The sequence below is a fragment of the Populus nigra genome, chromosome 13 (assembly GCF_951802175.1).
Source record: "Populus nigra chromosome 13, ddPopNigr1.1, whole genome shotgun sequence".
NCBI lineage: Eukaryota > Viridiplantae > Streptophyta > Magnoliopsida > Malpighiales > Salicaceae > Populus > Populus nigra.
Window position 1 is genome coordinate 11,838,124 of NC_084864.1, and position 19,617 is coordinate 11,857,740.

General features: G+C 33.3%; 2 protein-coding genes and 1 pseudogene across 6 annotated transcripts; 1 reads left to right on the top strand and 2 right to left on the bottom strand.

The window, feature by feature from the left end:
- Nucleotides 1-425: 425 nt before the first annotated feature.
- On the bottom strand, nucleotides 426-2,936 carry LOC133670500 (F-box/kelch-repeat protein At5g15710-like). 2 transcript variants are annotated; one of them, XM_062091002.1, is made up of 2 exons: nucleotides 2,560-2,936; nucleotides 426-2,286 (listed from the first exon to the last, which is right to left on the bottom strand). In XM_062091002.1, exon 2 carries the CDS (start codon nucleotides 2,205-2,207, stop codon nucleotides 888-890), a length of 1,320 nt encoding a protein of 439 aa, XP_061946986.1. In that variant the 5' UTR covers nucleotides 2,208-2,286; nucleotides 2,560-2,936; the 3' UTR covers nucleotides 426-887. The 2 variants fall into 2 exon arrangements, with proteins under 2 accessions (XP_061946986.1, XP_061946987.1); XM_062091003.1 differs by having other exon boundaries at nucleotides 426-2,461.
- Nucleotides 2,937-10,936: 8,000 nt separating this feature from the next.
- Nucleotides 10,937-16,779, top strand: LOC133670874 (uncharacterized). 4 transcript variants are annotated; one of them, XM_062091464.1, is made up of 7 exons: nucleotides 10,940-11,685; nucleotides 11,774-11,810; nucleotides 12,388-12,624; nucleotides 12,733-12,780; nucleotides 15,210-15,655; nucleotides 15,792-15,894; nucleotides 16,544-16,779. In XM_062091464.1, exons 1-6 carry the CDS (start codon nucleotides 11,336-11,338, stop codon nucleotides 15,862-15,864), a joined length of 1,191 nt encoding a protein of 396 aa, XP_061947448.1. In that variant the 5' UTR covers nucleotides 10,940-11,335; the 3' UTR covers nucleotides 15,865-15,894; nucleotides 16,544-16,779. The 4 variants fall into 4 exon arrangements, with proteins under 4 accessions (XP_061947452.1, XP_061947448.1, XP_061947451.1 ...); XM_062091467.1 differs by having other exon boundaries at nucleotides 16,578-16,779; XM_062091465.1 differs by having other exon boundaries at nucleotides 16,599-16,779.
- An 814-nt stretch (nucleotides 16,780-17,593) lies between these two features.
- On the bottom strand, nucleotides 17,594-19,361 carry LOC133670809 (eukaryotic translation initiation factor 5-like; annotated as a pseudogene).
- Nucleotides 19,362-19,617: the final 256 nt, after the last annotated feature.

Sequence of the window (19,617 nt, forward strand, 5' to 3'; positions counted from 1 at the left end):
CAAATGGTCAGAATAAAGAAGTGGGGAGAAGATCAAGGAACAGACCTAAAAAGACATCCTTCCATGTAAGGATTGTGATGAAGAGGGGAGGTGACCGACTAGCATAACTAAAGAAGCATCATCATTCACATGTAGCCGTTGTAATAATAATGCCTGACATTTTTTTCTAGAAATTATCAACACGTGTCAGGGTGCAAGAAATGTTGCCCACCCATAAGAAAAGGCTCTCCTTCAGGAATGGCAATCTTGAAAAACATGAGATGGTTCTAGCCAAGAATTATATGCTTAAATACTAGCTAATCAATTTGTGAGAGAACACTGAGAAGTCAGAAACCAAATGAGTAACGCAACTACAATACACAAAAATGATGTCAACATGCATATAAAGAAACAAGCACCACAACTAATGAGCAAGGAAATCATAATTGTTCAAGATGGGTAATTTTCATGAGATTTAATATTTCAGAAATGCACAAAATCTGGAAAAGAGAGAATCTTACAAATTTTCCCCATGATATCATTATCCATTGAGTACCTATCCAAACGACTTGAGTGCAGCACTGCTCAAGCCAAAGGCATCATAGAATCTTGATTCCAAGTCATACAATCATTAGCAGACAAGAAAACTCAGTGTTATGAAATGATTCCTAGGTCGACACTGCTCAAGCCAAAGGCATCATAGAATCTTGATTCTAAGTAATACAATCGTTAGCTGATAAGAAAACTCAGTGATGTGAAATGATTCCTCGGTCAATGAATAATTACAATTTAGTATGCAAAGCCAGAGGAACTGAACTCATCAGTCACAATCAGCCAAGAGAACAAGGCCTAGTTATTGAATGTTCTGAAGAGAGAGCAGGGCATTGAGAGCAAGCAAGATTTCCAGCTCAATAGATGGACGCATCAAATCTTGGCTCATAGAAACAGACTTGGCTGTTGTATGATTGAAGAGCACATCCAGCAATCCAAGACCAGACCTTCTTATCCACATCATATAGAAGACCTTTTCCTTGATTCCAAGATGTAAAGCAAATCAAGTTGTCCTGACCAACGCACTCAAATCTTTCAGCTGATAACCTCAACAGAGCTCGAAAATACTTTGGCGGCATCCTGCTAATCTCCACCCACGTAATCTTTGCATGATCCAATTCCCAAATCCTCATACTCTGAAGAGTACTATAAAGGCCAATCCTTCCAACCAAAAACAGACGCTTCTGAGTGCCGGCTACCAGATATCCATCCAGCAAGGACCTGGGAAATCTTGCCGGAATGTGTTCCCAGTAACCAGGGTCAAGCCTATACATCATCAAACCAAGCGGTGAAAGGGTTTCCAGGTACAATCTAGAGTCACAATATGCCATCTTTGAGGAGCAAAGGTTGACTGCAGGCATTATCTGGTGAAGCGACCATCTGTCAAGTTTTGAATCATACACTTCAGTAGGCAATGATCTGTCCACAAAAATATCACCAGTGGCTATCACTTTGAATGAGCAGTCTATTCTATCCACAACCATTATCAACTGCCTTTGCTGATTATAATGCATGCCTGGTAATGTTCTCCAAGTTTGCGTGAGCGGATTACAAACTAAAGTTTTGAAAGTTAGCCCATCAAGTCCAGAAAAACAAACAAGGCCTCCTGAAGAACCAACCAACCAAAATGCCCACTGTGGCAAAAATGTAAATGGAATTCTATACCAAGCTTTCAGGGGCAAGCTGAAAACTGAACATTGTGGGGTCTGCAAGTTCTTCCAAAATGTCAAAAGACAAGGCCCATGAGAGGGCACTTGTGAGTGAAATTTAAGAAAACAACTATCTTGGAGAATTGAATTCCACCTTTTACAAACTGAACGAAGACGAAAGATCATAAATGGAGGAACCCTTAATAAAATCTCGTTCAACAGGTCCTCAGGCAACATTGCCCATATGTTATCCTCCATTTGAACATCTGGGTGAACAACCTTGCCAAATGTAGCTACCGTTTCCTCATCTAAACCACGCGGCTTGGTCTTAATCACCTTTTGCCGAGAAGGGCTGGTATTCCTTGATCCAACACAACCGATAGGACTTGTATTCCTCGACCCACCAATTCTAATTGGTGATACTTGCCTAGGACAACCATCGTCATCATGCAAACCCCCATTTTTCAACGAGTGAGAATTAGATACAATAGACCCAGATTCAGATGATTCTCCAGGACTACCATCCATGGCAGAAATTCTCAAACTCAAAAAACCCAAAACCCTGATTGTACAATAGCAGTTCTACTCCAAACTCGAAATGTAAGCTCTAATTCATTGCACATGAAGCAAAAAAGACCAAAACTTTAAACCCCAAATGATGACTTCAGGCATCAAGAAACAAAACCCATTAATCCAAACAACAGAATTCAACAATCATTGACTACAGATTGCATACTATTTCAGATAAAAAAAAAAACCTAATTTACAGTCAGATCCAGAAGCTGAACAAAATCAAATGATTTCAAAGTAAATACAGAGCTTAACATCAATGTGAGAACATAAAAATGGAAGCTTGGTTGGTGGATTAGAAATGGGTTACCTTTAGATGCAATTTATATGATACTATTTTGCTTGGTGAGGAACACCTCGACAGAACCGAAACAAGTAAAATTCTGGCAGAGAAAGAACCCAAACTCAAATACTCTCTCAGATGGTGTTTAATTTATTGCCACTGTTTGGAAAGAAAAAGAAAAAGTTTAAAATTTAAAAATAATAATATAATTTGGGGCAAACCTAGAAAAAGTCACCAATCTTTAAGGGTCGCTCTGGTTAAATCCCCAGCCTATATTTTTTCTATCTCAATTAGATCCTTAATGTTTCATGAATTCTCAATCAAATGCTTCCTTCGTTTTAATCAACAAAATTAATTAGTAATGTGAAACTCAAATGATTCTTCTTTTTTCTTTTTTTTTCATAAAAAGCCAATGAATCCTTTGATATCTCTTACTTGAATAACGTGAGACTCATAAAATAGACTATACCATATAATAAAAAATACAAAACCCTTATATATTATTGGATTAGAAAATAGATATAATTTTGAGTGCAAAAAACCTTCCAATTATATTCTAAAACATGAAAGAAAAAAGAAAGAAAATGATAGACAAGTGTGATGATTCACAAATAAATATGGTAGTATTGTTGTTAGCTTGTTTTTTGAAAAAAAAAATGAATGAATTATTCAACAAAGATCACCCCTTTTTGTATTTAATTTCTTCCAATTTGAACTGATCATCATCTTGCTTTGACTCCTGTTCTGACTGTGATCATGAAGAGCGTGTTTGGCAGTGTGGTTGCGGGTGCTTTTCAAATAACTTTTCGTGCCAAAATGCATGCCAACGATGTTTTTTTATTTTTTAAAAATCATTTTTGACATCAGCACATCAAAACGATCCAAAACATACAAACCATATTAAATTTTAATAAAAAAAAAAAAACAAAAAATTTTCAAATTTTTTGGGAACGCGGCCGCAGCCGCGTTCCCAAACGGTGCCCTTTCACGGTTTAAAAATGAGACGATCTTCAAAAAAATACCAAAATGATTTGGTGCTAATGGATTGGTTGGGCTCCACTACAAGCTGTTCATCTTCTATTCAAGGCTCCACTAATTTTTTGTAATGGTTGTTGGCGGATATAAATAAAGGGGTGCATATAGCTGGTATTTGCAGGAGGTTTACTGGATCTAGGAGGGTCTACCAAAGATCTCACCTTCAAGTCCAAGTCTTTAGCTTGAAAAGTCTTCAAGTTTAAACATGAAGTATATTTTGACCTACTTATTACTCAATGGCCAAAGAAAAGGAGAGGGAAAGTGAAAACCAGCCAAGAAGTTGCCGTGGTTCAATCAGTCTCCCTCCATGTTTTCTCACAGATGCCTTAAACGAAGTAGTTTTCGTTTAGCATTGTGGTATTTTCCGTTGCGAGATGGATATTGCATGCGAAGTAAATAAAAAACAATGTCTTCTGGAATCAAAAAACATGTTAATTTTAGCGAAAGGAAGGAAAACATTATCACAAAGGTACCTTTACTTCCTTGGCAATTCATTCTAGAAGGAAAAACAATTAAAGAACATTCAGGGCCATCCATTAATTTATAACAGCACACCTTAACAGTGCTGAAATGCACTGTCGAGGAGCATGCAAGAGGTTTGCCCTTGTAATGAAAAGGTGTGTAAGAATCTCCACCCCGGATTCAAGGGTAGTTTTAGACAGTGAAATGTGGGAAGGTTGACGACCTCCTCAGACGGGGCTAGCAGTCACCTGTGCATGGAAACAAGGGGTAAAAGTTACAGATGAACCTAACAAGACTGGACGTTCTTACAGCCAAAGGAAAGCACATTCAAGAAATCTCGATGAGATCCCAAAACGCAGGTATCTAAAAAGCTTTATGTGACACTCACAATCATTCCCGCATGAGCACAGAGATAGAAATCATTGTTTCTTGGATGGCAGACTATTGTCAATAACAGTTCCTGTAGAGAAAACATGCAGTCAATATTTCCGTATCAAGGCTCATACCCTAACCAAGTCAGTGGAATTATTTTGGAGGTTTACCAGGTGGAAAGTTGCCAGGAGATCCAGGCTGAGAAAAACAATATGTAAAAAAGCTGAGCATTTTACTATTTCAACGACTATGCTACCATAAACAATTGTACTGTGGATTCCCAAGCTATAATTTTTTCTGGTCATGTATTTTTTTTATTTAATCATTTAACGCTGTTTTTATTCAAGATTGGTCTTTGTTGTTTGTTTAGATAGGCTTGATGTGGGGTTTTCAAAACAAGCATTTTGTTATCGAGATGTAGCTTGATTTTGTAAAGAAAATGTTTTGATTTTTTTGTTTTTAAAAATATTAAAACTAAAAGTATTACAATTGAAAATTAGGGAAAAAAAATGCATCCCTAGGAAGAAGAAAATAATTTAGGCTTAGAAACCGGGTAGAGGAGTGAGAAAATAAAAAGAAAAGAAAAATTGATTTTTGAAATCGTACTAGAGCTCCATTGTCGCCACACACCACTTTAAAAGAAAAATGCCTCCACTAGAATTATTCCAACGACACCAAAAAAAAAAAACTATTATCAGAACTTTAAAGAAGTCACATGCACCTCTCTAATGTTGTAGCCTTCCTCATACTCTAGCGTATTAATTACACAAACTAGATATTTTTTTATTACTATTAATTTAATCAAGAATTTCATTCCACCCGAGCTTAATACAGTTAGAGAATGAAGAAGGCAAAGGAATAGAAAAGACAGATGGTTCAACTGGAGTTAATATAATATATAATTATTTTAATATTAAAAAATTATCATCTTAAATTTGTTTTAGAAAAAAATCAAATCATGTTTTTATCAATTATTCAAGATAGTTTTAGATTCATCAAATTATCTATGTCAAATCATATCAATTTTCATATGATTTAATTAAAAATTCAAGTTAAATAAAATATTAAATTAAAAAATTTCAAATTTAACCTGTTAAATTAGTTTAATATAAATGTTTCTCACAGTTTTACCATTCTTTTTGTACATTCAAGAGAACAATGTTGTTTAATTTTTTTTTCCAGAAACAAAAACCAAAGTTTGAGTATCATTGTCTTATAAATGTTTTTCCTCAAATCAAATTAAGACCGGCCAATTTGATATGTTATGAAATTACAGCTGTTGGTTTTTTTTTAAAAAAAACCCTCAAATCCTTACCCAACGCATTTCTTTTAGAGAGTTAAGTACTGAATTTGTCTTTTATATATGCTCTGTCGGTCCAAAAAAATCTTTTTAAAGAAAAATGTATAAAGAAAGAAGGAGGCTATTGAGCAATTTGGACTAGTAGAAGGATGGAATGGTAATTAAATAAAAAAATATTTATCCATACAACTTTATTTGTGAGAATTCTTACAAAGATTAGAGGAGCTATGCCAGCTCTCTACTTATATAGGTATTCAAACGGGCTTGAATCTTTTCTAATATCTACTTTGATCTGCACTCTTTTATTCTTCTGCATGAGCTAGAAGAAAGCTTTTTGTAGTGAGAGATAGTGGTGAGAATAGACATTTTTTTACTTGATAATTGTGTATTTGTTAGATCATAATAGATTCCATGATGATTTTCTTCATTTTCTAGGGTGTGAAGCCTTCAAGTTGTTTAATAAGGGCCCAAATAATGATGCTACTTCTAAACAACTCTCCTCTTTTAATTATTTTATAATAGGGTTTTCTAAGCAAATTTTTTATCTAATATAGATTTAAAATTAAATAATATAAAAATTATTTTGATGTATTCTAATTAATTTAGTCACTTTAAAAACAACTTGGTTAATTGATAAAAAAAAAATTAAGGATGAAATTGATTGAAAAATTTTTTTTGACCTAACTACTAACTTAGTTTATATTTAAAATTAAATTGTGTGAAAGTTATTCGATATAATATAATTGATTTAAATAGATTGTTCTTTTAATAAAAAAGGTAATAGTTAATAATAAATAATTGCTCATGCTACACTATAAATCTTATCAGATTTTGATTGTACATATATATATATAAAATATTTAGACGTTGGTAGCCAGTTTTGTGGTCCTTGTCCAGAATTTGTGGTCCTTCCTTTAAAGCATTGATGCCATTCCTTGACGCGGATTAAACTTGGTTGATGAACTACCTGTGAGCAGAAGTATCATGGAGCATGGAGCAGACCTTGGATTCTGAAAACTCAACAGCCTGCCTGTAAGAACAACTGCTTCAAGATTGTCGGTTTGTCATTGCAATTTGATTGTACAGTAGGCGAGAGCCTTCAAAAAAACAGGTTGTACTTGTGCTCCTGCTGAGAGATTCATAACCATATGATCTGGGCCTGCAGGTATCATAACCCTTGTACTGTTTTACAGAAAGGCAGGGAAAACAGCATCCGTCTCTGTGTGCTGTAATGCCATAAAGAGTTTCGAGCAGAATATTTTCTAGGGTAATATAAATTATATTTAATTTATTAGATTAAATTAATTTTATAACATAGTATCAAAATTTTAATGACTAAATAGTCATGAGTTCGAATTCTACCATTCATGTTTATTTGATAAAAATTAAATACAAGATAAAATAAATCTGTGCAAGTTTCAAGTTCAAAACACTTTCACTTAAGGGAGTATATTAGATAATAATATAAATTATATTCTAAAGCTTCAACTAACAGTTTAAGTTAATGAATTAAATTGATTTTTTTTCAGTCTTGTCAATTGTAAAGGAGATGATATCTTTCATCTTTTATTTCTCATGTCTATAGTATTAATTGGTTGATTACTATGATTAATTTATTTTCAAAAACTAATATATATGTTTTGCATAGTTCAGTGATATATAATAAAATAAATTGGACAAAAACCTTAAAATCAAACTGAAAATCTCTTTTCGATGCATTATTCCCACAACTCAATTTGTTTTTTCAGATCTTCTCAGGTTAACTATTAAATAAATATAGAAATAACTTCAAGAGGCAATTCATAGTAATTACACTAATTTTGAATATTTAAGAAACCGATTGTTTCCATTTAAACTCTCAGTGTAATTGATTTTTTGGATTTGATGGTATGAGGTAATAACATGGTATTAATTAATAACTCAAGCTATATAACTTATAATAATATATCATTATTACAGCTTAAATACTATAATTTTTTTATGTATAATCTGACAAAATAATCTAGAAATCTAATTAACCACAAAAAAAAAGCAAAAGAAAAAACAATAAAGCTTACAGCACATAATTGATTTTTTTTTTTTGAAAAAAAAAAGGAGATGCCCAACATCAAAATAATCTCAATTTTGTTAGGTAAAAAAACATGGCCCAGACAATGAAATTAAATGAGAGATAGCTATCAACTTCTCATGCAAGTGGAGCCCTTGAAAGAAATTCTAAAACCCCTCGCCAAATGTCAAGATCTGAATGAAAAGAAGAAATCTTCGCAAATTGATGAGGAAAATTCAATTGCAATCATCACAAAAATGTCTCCCCATTCTCTCCTCCCACCTGTCCCCAACCCCATCTGTTCTTCCTCAAATTTATCCAAATCCCTTTTGTCTTTGTGGATGCGAGCTTGCGTGTTTCGAGTTTGGACAATGATGATTGCAATTGTCAAGATCTATTAATTATAGCCAACAATGGAAATTGAATTTCAATTTCATATCACTAATTAAAGTTTTTAAACCGGTCTAATATCTGAATTTCAGTTTTAATCAGGTTGTCTGGATAAATTATTTTTTTTTAAATCAAAACGAAGTTGTTTTAGTAAAAGATCAAAAGTTAATAGATTATAATTAGATTTTTGACCAGGTCTTACTGGGTTAATCAGGTCATTCCGGATTTTTTCTTTCCTTATTTTTCTTAAATCTAACCTAGTTTTAGTTCCGAATCAACCAGGTTCTGAATTCACCCACTAGATTAAATCAAGTTTCAAAACTATGATGTGAACAACTTCGGATGTGAAATGTGCTTAACCTTGCCTTGACAGTTATTAAACAATTATCTATGGTGAAATTGGTCAATTTTATTTTTAAAATTATGCCACATTCCTTATTTGTAGACGAAGATACGTAGCATAAACCAAATATTCCTGCTTCATTCATTCATTCATTCGACAAAAGGGCATTCAAGTGAGTGAGTGAGTGAAGCATTGAAAAAAAAAAAAAACACCAGATGCTCCAATCATGGGGGCGAAGGATAGGAGTTGAATAATTGATGATTGTCACTGTAACAACACTTTTCAATCCAATAATAATTTAATAATTTTATTTATTATTTGAGGTTTTAGAAATAATTTTATATTATATTTTAATAATTTTTTAGGTAAAAATTCTTTGAATAGATTTGAAATATTTCGTGTCTAATTTTTTATTAATTAGAATAAAAATAATGAAATTTAAACTCGTGATTAGTAAAGTTTTAATATTATATCAAAAAAATTTCTCAATTCAATAGTTTTAAAATAGAATCCTAAAAGTAATTTTAAAATTTATTTTTTACAATAACATGTTAAAACGATTAGAAAATAATTAATTTTTTTAAAAAATAAACTTTAAACAAAATATATTTGAACTCCGCTACCAAACACCGTTCAAAATATAACCGGGACCATAATGTCCCGTAAAAGCAGCTCTTCAAGCTTGGCTCCATTTATCCACCTTCTGGTTGTCAAAATTGAATAATTGTAGTGATGATGGAGGATGAGACAGCATGGACCCTTAATTTGGGAGTTTCAACTCCTGATTGATTCAACAAGGAGCTTATCTAATTATCCATCTTTTAGTTGAATAATTGTAGTGATGATGGACAAAGATGAGACAACATGTACCCTTTATTTGAATCCAACCAGGAATTAATTTATATAATCTAAGAGTTTGTTTGGTGATTAAAAAAATACGTTTTTATTTATCTTCAAGCCAGCACTCAAAAGAGCTTATTAAATCTTTTATATGAGATGTGTTTTTTTTTAATAAAAAAATCGTACGGAAAAGAAAATTTAATTGGTATATAAATCTATTCAAGGAGGCCTTCTATCATTAAAGAAATAAAAGAAGAAGAAGAAGCAAAGCTTGTGACTAAAAGATAGCGTTGGAAAATGCAGTATAACCTGTATTTTTAAAAATTAATTTTTTTTATATTTTAAATCATTTTAATATGTTGATATCAAAAATAATTTTTAAAAAATAAAAAAATATTATTTTAATATATTTTAAAATAAAAAATATTTTGAAAAACAACCATAACTATATTTTTAAACAAAACGTAAATATTTAAACATTATTTAACTTGAACATGTTGATACACTGGCTCCCTTGAGTTTCAAATTTCACAATTTAATTTAGATAAATGGGATCTATAAGTAATTAACATCCATAGCAAAGGAAAAACCAGGAAATCTATGTGGTTAAATGACAATTTCTCAATATTAGTTTTCTCTAATAATTTGATCAAATTTTCGAAGTTTATGCAATACCCGTTCAGAAAAAAGAATATTAGGCCAATCTATCCTAATATCATGCCCATCCATAATTGTTAAACGAAGGCTGAGACATTTGTGACCCAAGCGGTTTTAATCTGTACTTGAAAAAATATTAATCTCTGCAAACTCCATTAACTCGACGGATGGACCTATAAGTTATTAACTGTGATAAGTCTATTCAAGTCAACATCAAAAATAATATTTTTTTAATAAAAAAAAGCAATATAAGTTAATTAAATAACTCATAAATTAACCTAACAACCTAAGTTAATTATACATAATAAATTGCAGCTTAATTTTTTTCCCCGGTGAAACCAAAACTAAGTCATACATTTAGATTAAATGGTGTTTGAGATGGTAATATAAATTGTTTTTTTAAAGTATTTTATATTAAAATAATATATTTTTTTAAATTTATTTTTAATAATAACACATTAGAATAATTTAAAAATATTAAAAATTATATATTTTTAAAAAAATTAAAAAACTTATAAAATAAGATGTAACCACTGTCCTCGAACACGAACCCATGACCCGTTTGTTTATGAATTTTAAAAATATTTTTGAAAAAAATAATTTTTTTTGTTTTAAATTAGTTTTTTTATATTTTTAAATTATTTTGATATATTAATATTAAAAATAATATTTTTAAATAAAAAAGCATTTAAAAACAACTGCTATAATAAATACTATAATAAATACGCACTTACTCTTCACTCATTCAAATAGTATCATTTGAAAGGCTGAATGACGCACCATACGTGGCAATTTGCAATAAAGCGCACACAAAAAAAAAAAGAAAAAAGAAAAAAGAAAGCAAAGACACCGTACCATGCTTCGAAAATAATAATGCTTACGAGAATAAAGAAAACAACCTAAGAAATCCCATCACACAAACATTATAATGTTGACGGACCAAACCATAAGGCCACTTAATTAAAGCTGCTGGCAAAAGTCCCCCAAGAAACACATCATCCCCTCACCTCTCCTCACAAGGACACGTGTGTTTGTCCAAATTTAACATCACCATCACTGTCACAGTCACAGACACAATCTCCATCTTCCTCTCCCTCTCCCCCGTTTAAAACTCCTCCTACGTCTATAATCACACGTGCTTCCCTTCCTTTTTCCTCGCCGGAATTTCCTCCCCTTTCCCTCCCCTTTCCCTCCCCCAAAAAATCCCTTTTCCTTTCCTTTGCTCTCCTTTCACTATCTCCCCAGCCAAGCACCCCCTAACTTAACTTGTCAAATCAGATTTGATTTTTTCCACTGTTGGATTGTAACTGAATCTAAGTAGCAGTACTCTGGTTACTAGTTCTACTTTGTTATTTTAATGGGAGCGGTGACATCGACGATGGCGGCGAAGTTCGCGTTTTTTCCGCCGAGTCCGCCGTCGTATGAGTTGGAGGAGGAGGAGGAGGAGGCGGAGGATTGTGGGAAGAAGTTAAGGATGGTGATGGGGGCATCTGTACGTAGTAACAACAACAATAATAATACTAATAGGAAAAGAGTTGATGTGTTGAAGTTGGACACGAAGAGAGGGAATCAGGTGGTGGCGGTGTATTTTAAGAATCCTGCGGCGTCGTTGACGGTGCTATACTCGCATGGAAATGCAGCTGATCTAGGACAGATGTATGATTTGTTTTGTGAGCTCAGTTTGCATCTCCGTGTTAACTTGATGGGGTCAGTTCACTTGGTCAAAGCTGATACCTTTTTTATTTTTAAAAAAGAAAGAAATGCGAGCGTTGATTTTTGTTGAGTATTTATGCAGGTATGATTATAGCGGGTATGGACAGTCAACTGGAAAGGTACATTATTTTGATTAGATTTTGTTTTTTTTTTTTAAAAAAAAAAACTGCTTTGGTTGGTGTTGTTGCGTTTGGTTGCTGAGACAATATAGGGAGAAGAGAAAATTTGTTCTTGTTTTTGGTGGGATTGGTTTGGTCGCCGGGAAAAGGGGAGGAAATGAAATTTTGGAATTTGATTTTTTCTTGTTGGTATTGACTTGTTTGGTTATTGAGAAAATGTTGGGTTAGAAAATTAAAAATCCTCCTTTTTCTTCGGAGATTTGTTTTTGGATTGTTTGGCAGCTGATGGAAAGAGATGAAATGGAAGGGAATGAAATTGGAGAATTTTATGGGTTTATTATTTTTTTTGAATTTTGGTTTGAGAAGTTGAACAAGTCATATAAAATATATTAGTAAACCAAATTATTGTTTCCTCTTAGTTGATTGACAATTATTGGACAGCCAAAATAACAGTCGGATTTAGTTGTTAAGGTTTCTTGAAGCTAAATGGGTCTTGGTTTTTTTTGGAATATTTTTAGTCTGGCGCTCTTTTGAAGACATCTGAACTGTTTGTTGTGTCACTGTTCTTTTTGGACAGCCAACTGAGCAGAATACATATGCTGACATAGAAGCTGCATATAGGTGCCTCGAGGAGAAATATGGGGTGAAAGAAGAAGATGTTATCTTATATGGACAGTCAGTTGGGAGTGGACCCGCTTTAGATTTGGCAACACGGTTACCGAAGTTAAGGGCTGTGGTTCTTCACAGCCCTATTGCTTCTGGTCTTCGTGTAATGTATCCAGTGAAGAGAACTTATTGGTTCGACATATACAAGGTATTTTTCATCACTGAATGCTCATCTGCAGAGCTTTGATGTCTTGAGTATTTTTGCTATTCACAAGTTGACTGCAATTTAATGGTTGCTTGCTTTTTTATGGCACAGAACATCGATAAAATACCTTTGGTCAATTGTCCTGTACTGGTTATTCATGTGAGTATTTCTTTGCATTGAAAATGATGGCTAAATTCTGTGATATGTTTCTGATGTTTTAGCTTGCTGCTATAATGCTTCTTCACTCCATCCTCCTTTCTCATGAGGCCACACTGGCTGGGAAGTACCAGATGCATGGTTTGTCCACACAAGACAGAAATTATATTGAGTGAATAGCCTAGAAATGCAATCATGAAGTGAAATTGTTTGTAATAGCTTCCTGTTTACACCAAAAAATCTCACATTTGCTTATTCTGGATTACACTTTGGAAAGTTCTGTTGCCTAGATGATTTTATGATGCAATTATGAGTTTTAACTTTAGGATCAGAATTTCAGACTATTGTTCTGATTGCTGCAACTTGTAGAAAAGATGCTCTGTTCTTTCTACATGTTTAATACCTTCTTTCCACTGATTGGGATTCAACTATCCTGTAATCAAATTGAACTATTCTACGGCCATGTTTGTTTCCCGGAAAGTAGTTTCCGAGAAACCATTTTCCAAACTTTCCTGTATTTGTTTGCCATTAGGAAAGGTTGTCAACGGAAAACATTTTCCTGTCAATGAAAAACACTTTCCTGTCAACGAAAAACACTTTCCAGTTAAAGGAAAATTTGGCTTGGTTTCCAGGAAAGTGTTTTTCCTTTTAGCTGTGTTTGTTTTCCGGAAAGTGGTTTCCGGGAAACCACTTTCCAAACTTTCATGTGTTTGTTTGCCATTAGAAAAGTTGGTCAACGGAAAACACTTTTCAGTCAAAGGAAAATTTGGCTTGGTTTTCAGGAAAGTGTTTTCCTGAAAAATTTAGGCGGAAATTTAGAAATGTCATTATTTGCTGATTATATTAAATTTGATCCTCAAATTTTTGATTGTTATATATATTTTGTTTTGAATATTTATTTTTCAATTTCATCTTTTAAAATTTAAATTTTATATTAACTTTGGTCCTTATTTTTATAATTGCTATTTGCTTTTTCCTTATCATTTTTTTATTGAAATTTTTTATCTATCAAATTTGGTCCTCATTCTTTTGATTGTTACTTATTTTATTTGAAATAATTTATGAAATGTTAATTATTATTATTTTAATTTCTTCATCTTTTATTTTTTTTAATTTTTTAGATTTGATCTCTATTATTTTGATTATTATTTATTTTATTGAGATAATTTATGAAATTATATTTTTTTTCAATTTCATTCTCATTCAACCTTTTAATTTGTAAGATTTGTTCCTTATTATTTTAATAAACTTGAGAAAAATAAAACATTAATAAGTTATTTTTTAGCTCATTTTCCATAACATAACTAAACACTGGAAAGTGTTTTCCAACTTATTTTTCATTACACTACCAAACATCGGAAAATACTTTCCTGGAATTCACTTTCCCCGGAATTCACTTTCCAAAAGGAAACTACTTTCTAGCAAACAAACGGGGTCTACATGTTTAATACCTTCTTTCCAACGATTGTGATTCAACTATCCTGTAATCAACTTGAACTAGTTTGAGCAAAAGATCCATGGAGCTGACTATATAGTTTAAGAATAGGGTCAGGTAGGACTTATTTCAATCAAAGCAAGACTCACCATCCATTAAAACGTTTGAGTTTTCATGGCAAAAAATCAGTAACTTAAGAGAGAACAAAAGAAGCTGCAAGAGATATTGAGTTTAGAAGAATGTCATCATAATCTGTGAGTAAATCCAGGTCTTAATATCACCTCTAACCATCTTAAATTTTAAAGACTAATCACCAGTTGTCTAAACATGTTTATTTCTTAAAATTACAGTTTTCAGAATAGAAACATAATGTTTCTATCAGATAGTACACTCCATATTCCATCCTCTGGAGAATGCGGTGACACCAAAGGAGAATAATTTGCTTAAAGAACGGACAATGAATACCAAAATAAAGGATGAAAAAAAAAACGATGAAGAAATGCAGTAAGAAAAGTATCTGTTGAATGTCAAGAAGATGGATGAAGGTGACAAACTCTTTTGAAAGGTCCAGAAAATTGAGGATAATCGATTGAATGGAACTAGGAGATGCTGCTGTTTGTGTAGTGAATATAATGCAGGTGAGGATAAAAAAAAGAAAAGTTGATACAGAATATACTTTTAACTCATATGGTCTATGAACAAGGTACTTTAAGACCAGCACAGGCTCTGCTATAGTATTTTGGTGTACAGTTTAAGTGGTTGTCTTATGAGATAAATGTGCATGTTAGTTTGATAGTTGACTGATGCCATCCACCATGATACACAATTATGCATAACTTATACGCAGAACTTGTCTCTTTCTTTGGATAATAAAACTGAAGGTTATACTGTATAAAAGTGTCATGGTTACTAGCATGCAACATTCTGTCTTAAGATTTTTTTCAAGTTTACTCTCTTTTGAGCTGTTGCATTCCTTTGTGATTTCTGTCTCTTGCAGGGAACTGCTGATGATGTCGTGGATTGGTCCCATGGTAAGCAGCTTTGGGAGTGTTGTAAAGAGAAGTATGAACCATTATGGGTGAAGGGAGGAAATCATTGTGACTTGGAGCTTTTCCCGCAATACATCAAGCATCTCAAGAAGTTCATTTCAGCCATTGAGAAATCATCTCGTCGGAGAAATGTTTCTGGGCCCATTGTGGATCAAACAGAGGATCATCGAAAGAGCACAGATTTTAGAGAGGCTTCTATATCAAGCGTAGATCAGAGAGAGCGGTGTAGGCTAAGTGCTGAGCAAAAAGAAAAGCCTAGGCTAAGCATAGACTGCAGAGAGAAATCAAGATGCAGCACTGATAGGAGAGAGAAATCAAGAAAAAGTGTGGATCGCCCTGAGAGAGAGAGCAATGGTTCATACCAGCATGAGAAAGCGAGGAATAGCATTGATCGGTAAGCTAGCTAGGAGTTCCTGTTCCCCATTCATAGCATGCTTTTCTTTTGTTCTTTTATCCTTTGTGACCAACATGGTGGCATGCGCATGTGGTTCCGCTTTTTCTCACTGATGATTGAATTCTTCTGGTGGCAGATTTGGGGGCATGATAAGATCTGTTGGTTTGTGCAATATTGATTGTTTCAAGCCCACAGCGACAGCCATCTGAAGAAAAAGAAATGTCAATACGCAGTTTAAGGTTGTATTTTACTTCAATTATTTATTTGGCTGACGGGGTTGTTTTGGTGATAGTCAAATTTTCCACATAAAAATAGGAAATTGATTTAAACTGATAAATTGTATTTTTCCCACTTTTTAACATTTCTCCAAGTTTAGAAGCATCGCTCTGCTCAGCCCCCAATCCCTGTAGGATGCATTGCAATTTACTTTTGATGGACTGTGTTGCAGAAACTGGTCTAATCATGCTGCCATTTAATATTGCATAGCTTTTCTGGTCATTGTTTAGTTTCTTCACAATATCTCCTTACAATCCTATTGAAAGAACTTTGAATCCTCCCTGCAAAATGCTGACTTTCTTCAGTCTTCATCGGTAAGGGAATTCAAACTCTAAGCATACACTTGGAGAAGGAAACTGCCATCTTTTTAGGGATAATCTTCTAGAATTGCCTATGATTTTCCGCACATAACATGCGATCACAATTGTGAAAAAGGCAGAAAAGCTATGACAATGACGCCTTTTAGTTACTGAAGGATTCTCAAGTAAAACTGACTTTCTGAAACTTAAATGTGCTATTTTTTATCTAATGATCTTTCCTTTTAGAATTTTGCCTCCATGTTTTTTACCCCTTTGTGATTTCCCACGGTATTCATGTTTTGTGATTTTGCAGTGCTATCTGTTACAAATCATTTTCCAATTCATAGGTGTTTGCTTGTTCTGGTCAGGAGATTAAACTGCTATCAGAAAACAGCTGGTTCATCTGCTTGGCTGTTGCTACTGATAATTACTTTCTGAACTTGTCAAGTATTGTATATTGTATCCTTTCCATCACTAGTTATGAATCGTTGTGCTGTTCAGGGAAACTTTTAATTTTTTTTTCTTAATTAAATAATTTTTCATTTCGTATATAGTAACTCAATTTTTAAGATAAACGCTAGCAAAATATATTTTAAATGAGATATAATTTTGTAAGAGAAATGGGAGATTACTTTGGGAATTTCAGAAATTCTTTTTGATAATGAATTCTCAGAAATTCTTTCAATGCAGTATGCACTATCCTATCTAGGATCCTACTCTCCCCATTGCCGAATCAGATTTAGAAAATAAGTTGCAGACTTGCTTTCGGTGATTCATGCAGCCATCTTCACATAAAAAGGGTCACAGTGAAATCTACAATATATGCAGCATTGCAACATCACAGTCAAATTGGCTTTGCTTCCCATTTAGCATCAAATAAAATTAAATCGAATTTGGATGAAACCCAGATCCAGGGGCATTTTGAAATGAAATCCAGTCAAATTCATAGCATTAGTTAATTATTTAGTACAGATAGCTTGAGGGTATGAAACACTTTATGCTTCAAATGTTTTATCATTAAAAATAAACGTACGGAAATATCAATTACCAATTAATGGTTAATTGCATGCTCATTGTTAAATTTAATAAAATTGAGTAAATGAGAAAATTGCAGGGGACTCTGAGGAAAAGGAAACCCCTGTGCATGTGCAAAAAGACTGCACGCAGCAACAGCTCATGTTGAATGTTCATCAACTGAAAAGGAAAGGGACCTCTAATCTCAAATAAAATTTTCAAAATCAACAAGATCGAGAAGCACAAGAAGCATTAAGATACCATGAATGCAATGAAGATTATGACAGGTTCACCATAAAGCTTTATTGCAAAATATACTAATTAAGTGCGGCAAAACAAGGCAACAGGACTAGAGTGCTTCAAGGACAAGAGCCACTTCCTTCAATGCACTCGAGCTTGCTTCCCACAGAATTCCTATATTGCTCGGAGCAGTAGTAACTGTGATCCCTCATTCTGAGCAACAACAGCCAGATAATTCTTCTTCTTGACAGCCTCCTTTGCAAAATCCTTTCTAAACACCATTGTACAATGCTTTAAACATCTAAGATAATAATATAAATAAATTTTAAAATAATATTTAACCATTTAAACTATTTTGTTTTTTGAAATATTTCTGACAATAATAAAAATCATATCTTAAAATCTCATTTAATAGCTTAAAGTGTTTAAATTAAGATGTTTATTTGATGTAGTATTAAAATTTTGGTTTGTTAACCGAGTAATTATGAATTCAATTTTTATCTCATCCATTCTAATTAAATACAATGTAACAATGTAACGTGAGATCTTATAAGTTTCATGCGTAAATAACTTTTCATTTAAGATTGTTTCCTAAGCTGACCCAGTAAGTAAACCGAGAAAAGACTCCAGGTTTACCTTCATCTCATTGACAAGAGTTTCATGAGTACTTGAATTCCTATTCTCAGTTATTGGTTTCTCCTCTCGAGATGGTGAAGCGCTTTTTGGAATGGCATTTTCTTTGCTGGATGCCTTTGCTTTCTTCTCCATCTCATATGTAGACGTCGCAACACTCACCTGCTTTTGAATGCGGTGGCGACCTGCCTTGAGAGATGTGTCGATTTGCCTATGAACATCTTCATCATTTTCATTGTCAACTTCTTCCTTCTTGTCAAAATAACTATAAGTTAGTGACAAACGTTCCTCATCAGAAATGTTTGCATTCTTTTTTGTAGAGCTAGCTTTTGCATGGGCATCCTTTTAGAAAATTTTTTATTTTTTTTACCTTTCTTCTTCAGTTTCTTCTGCTCCTCATCAGCATCTTTACCTTGCTTCAGTCGCTCATTCTTAGCCCTCCTCATTGCCTTTTTGTCCTCCAATCCTTTCTTTGTTTCAGAAGGATTCTTCACAGTACTGTAAGTGGCGAGCTTCATATCAACATGTGACACAAAACCACAAACAGTACATTTCAACTAGATCATCAGGCTTTTGGTGGTGATTATCTCATGTCAACCAATTTTCTTTAACACAGGAGTGACTAACACCGCCAAGTTATTAGTCCATGCATGACTCAGTGATATGCTAGCGTAGGGACAAGTGGCTACTAGCGAGATCAGGCTAGTCTTTCCCAATCATTGAGTTGTATAAGATTTTCTTGAAACCCCTGAGTTGTGCTTCACGAGTTAAGAAGCCTGATGAACCTTTTTAGGGGCCACGCTAGTTGATCTTTCTAGGTTGCCTTGGAAGCTAGGCCACTTGGTTAGGCTCAGGGTGAGAGGATCTTTATTTATTTACAAGATACCTAGAAGAAAAACACGATTGCTTTAGTTTTAGGATAATTAATGGGCTTTATTATAGGGTTATCTTCCATGCTTTTGACCTTGTTAAGGGTAGTGTAGGTATTAGGCCCCATCAATTGCCCCCTATAGTCTCTGTGTTTGAAAATACATAGACTTTATTCTGATATCAATACAAACCATGAAAGGAGTCCTCATAACCACCTTTCTTGTGATTTGGTGTTCAAGAATTTCAAGGGACAATCATACTAAAGAAGTTGAAAATTCAGCGTTTATAAAAAATTGTTCATTCTATTATGATGTTGCCATGTGTTTATCATAGACATGATGATATTGGCCACATCAATTTACGCATCCTTCCATTTCTATATCATTCCTTATATTATAATGTCGCCATGTATTTGTCATAGACATGATGATATTGGTTGTATCAATTTACTACTCCTTCCATTTCTATCCTTTTAGGAGAGTCATTTTACCAGTAATTAGTGCCATTGAAGCTTCCTTGAAGAACTCTTCCAGTCAGAGTAAGTTTTTCTCACTTCTTGGAATTTCAACGTATTTAAGGTTTGATTAGAGGATACAATGAACTATGATGAGATAACATCGAGACTGGCTA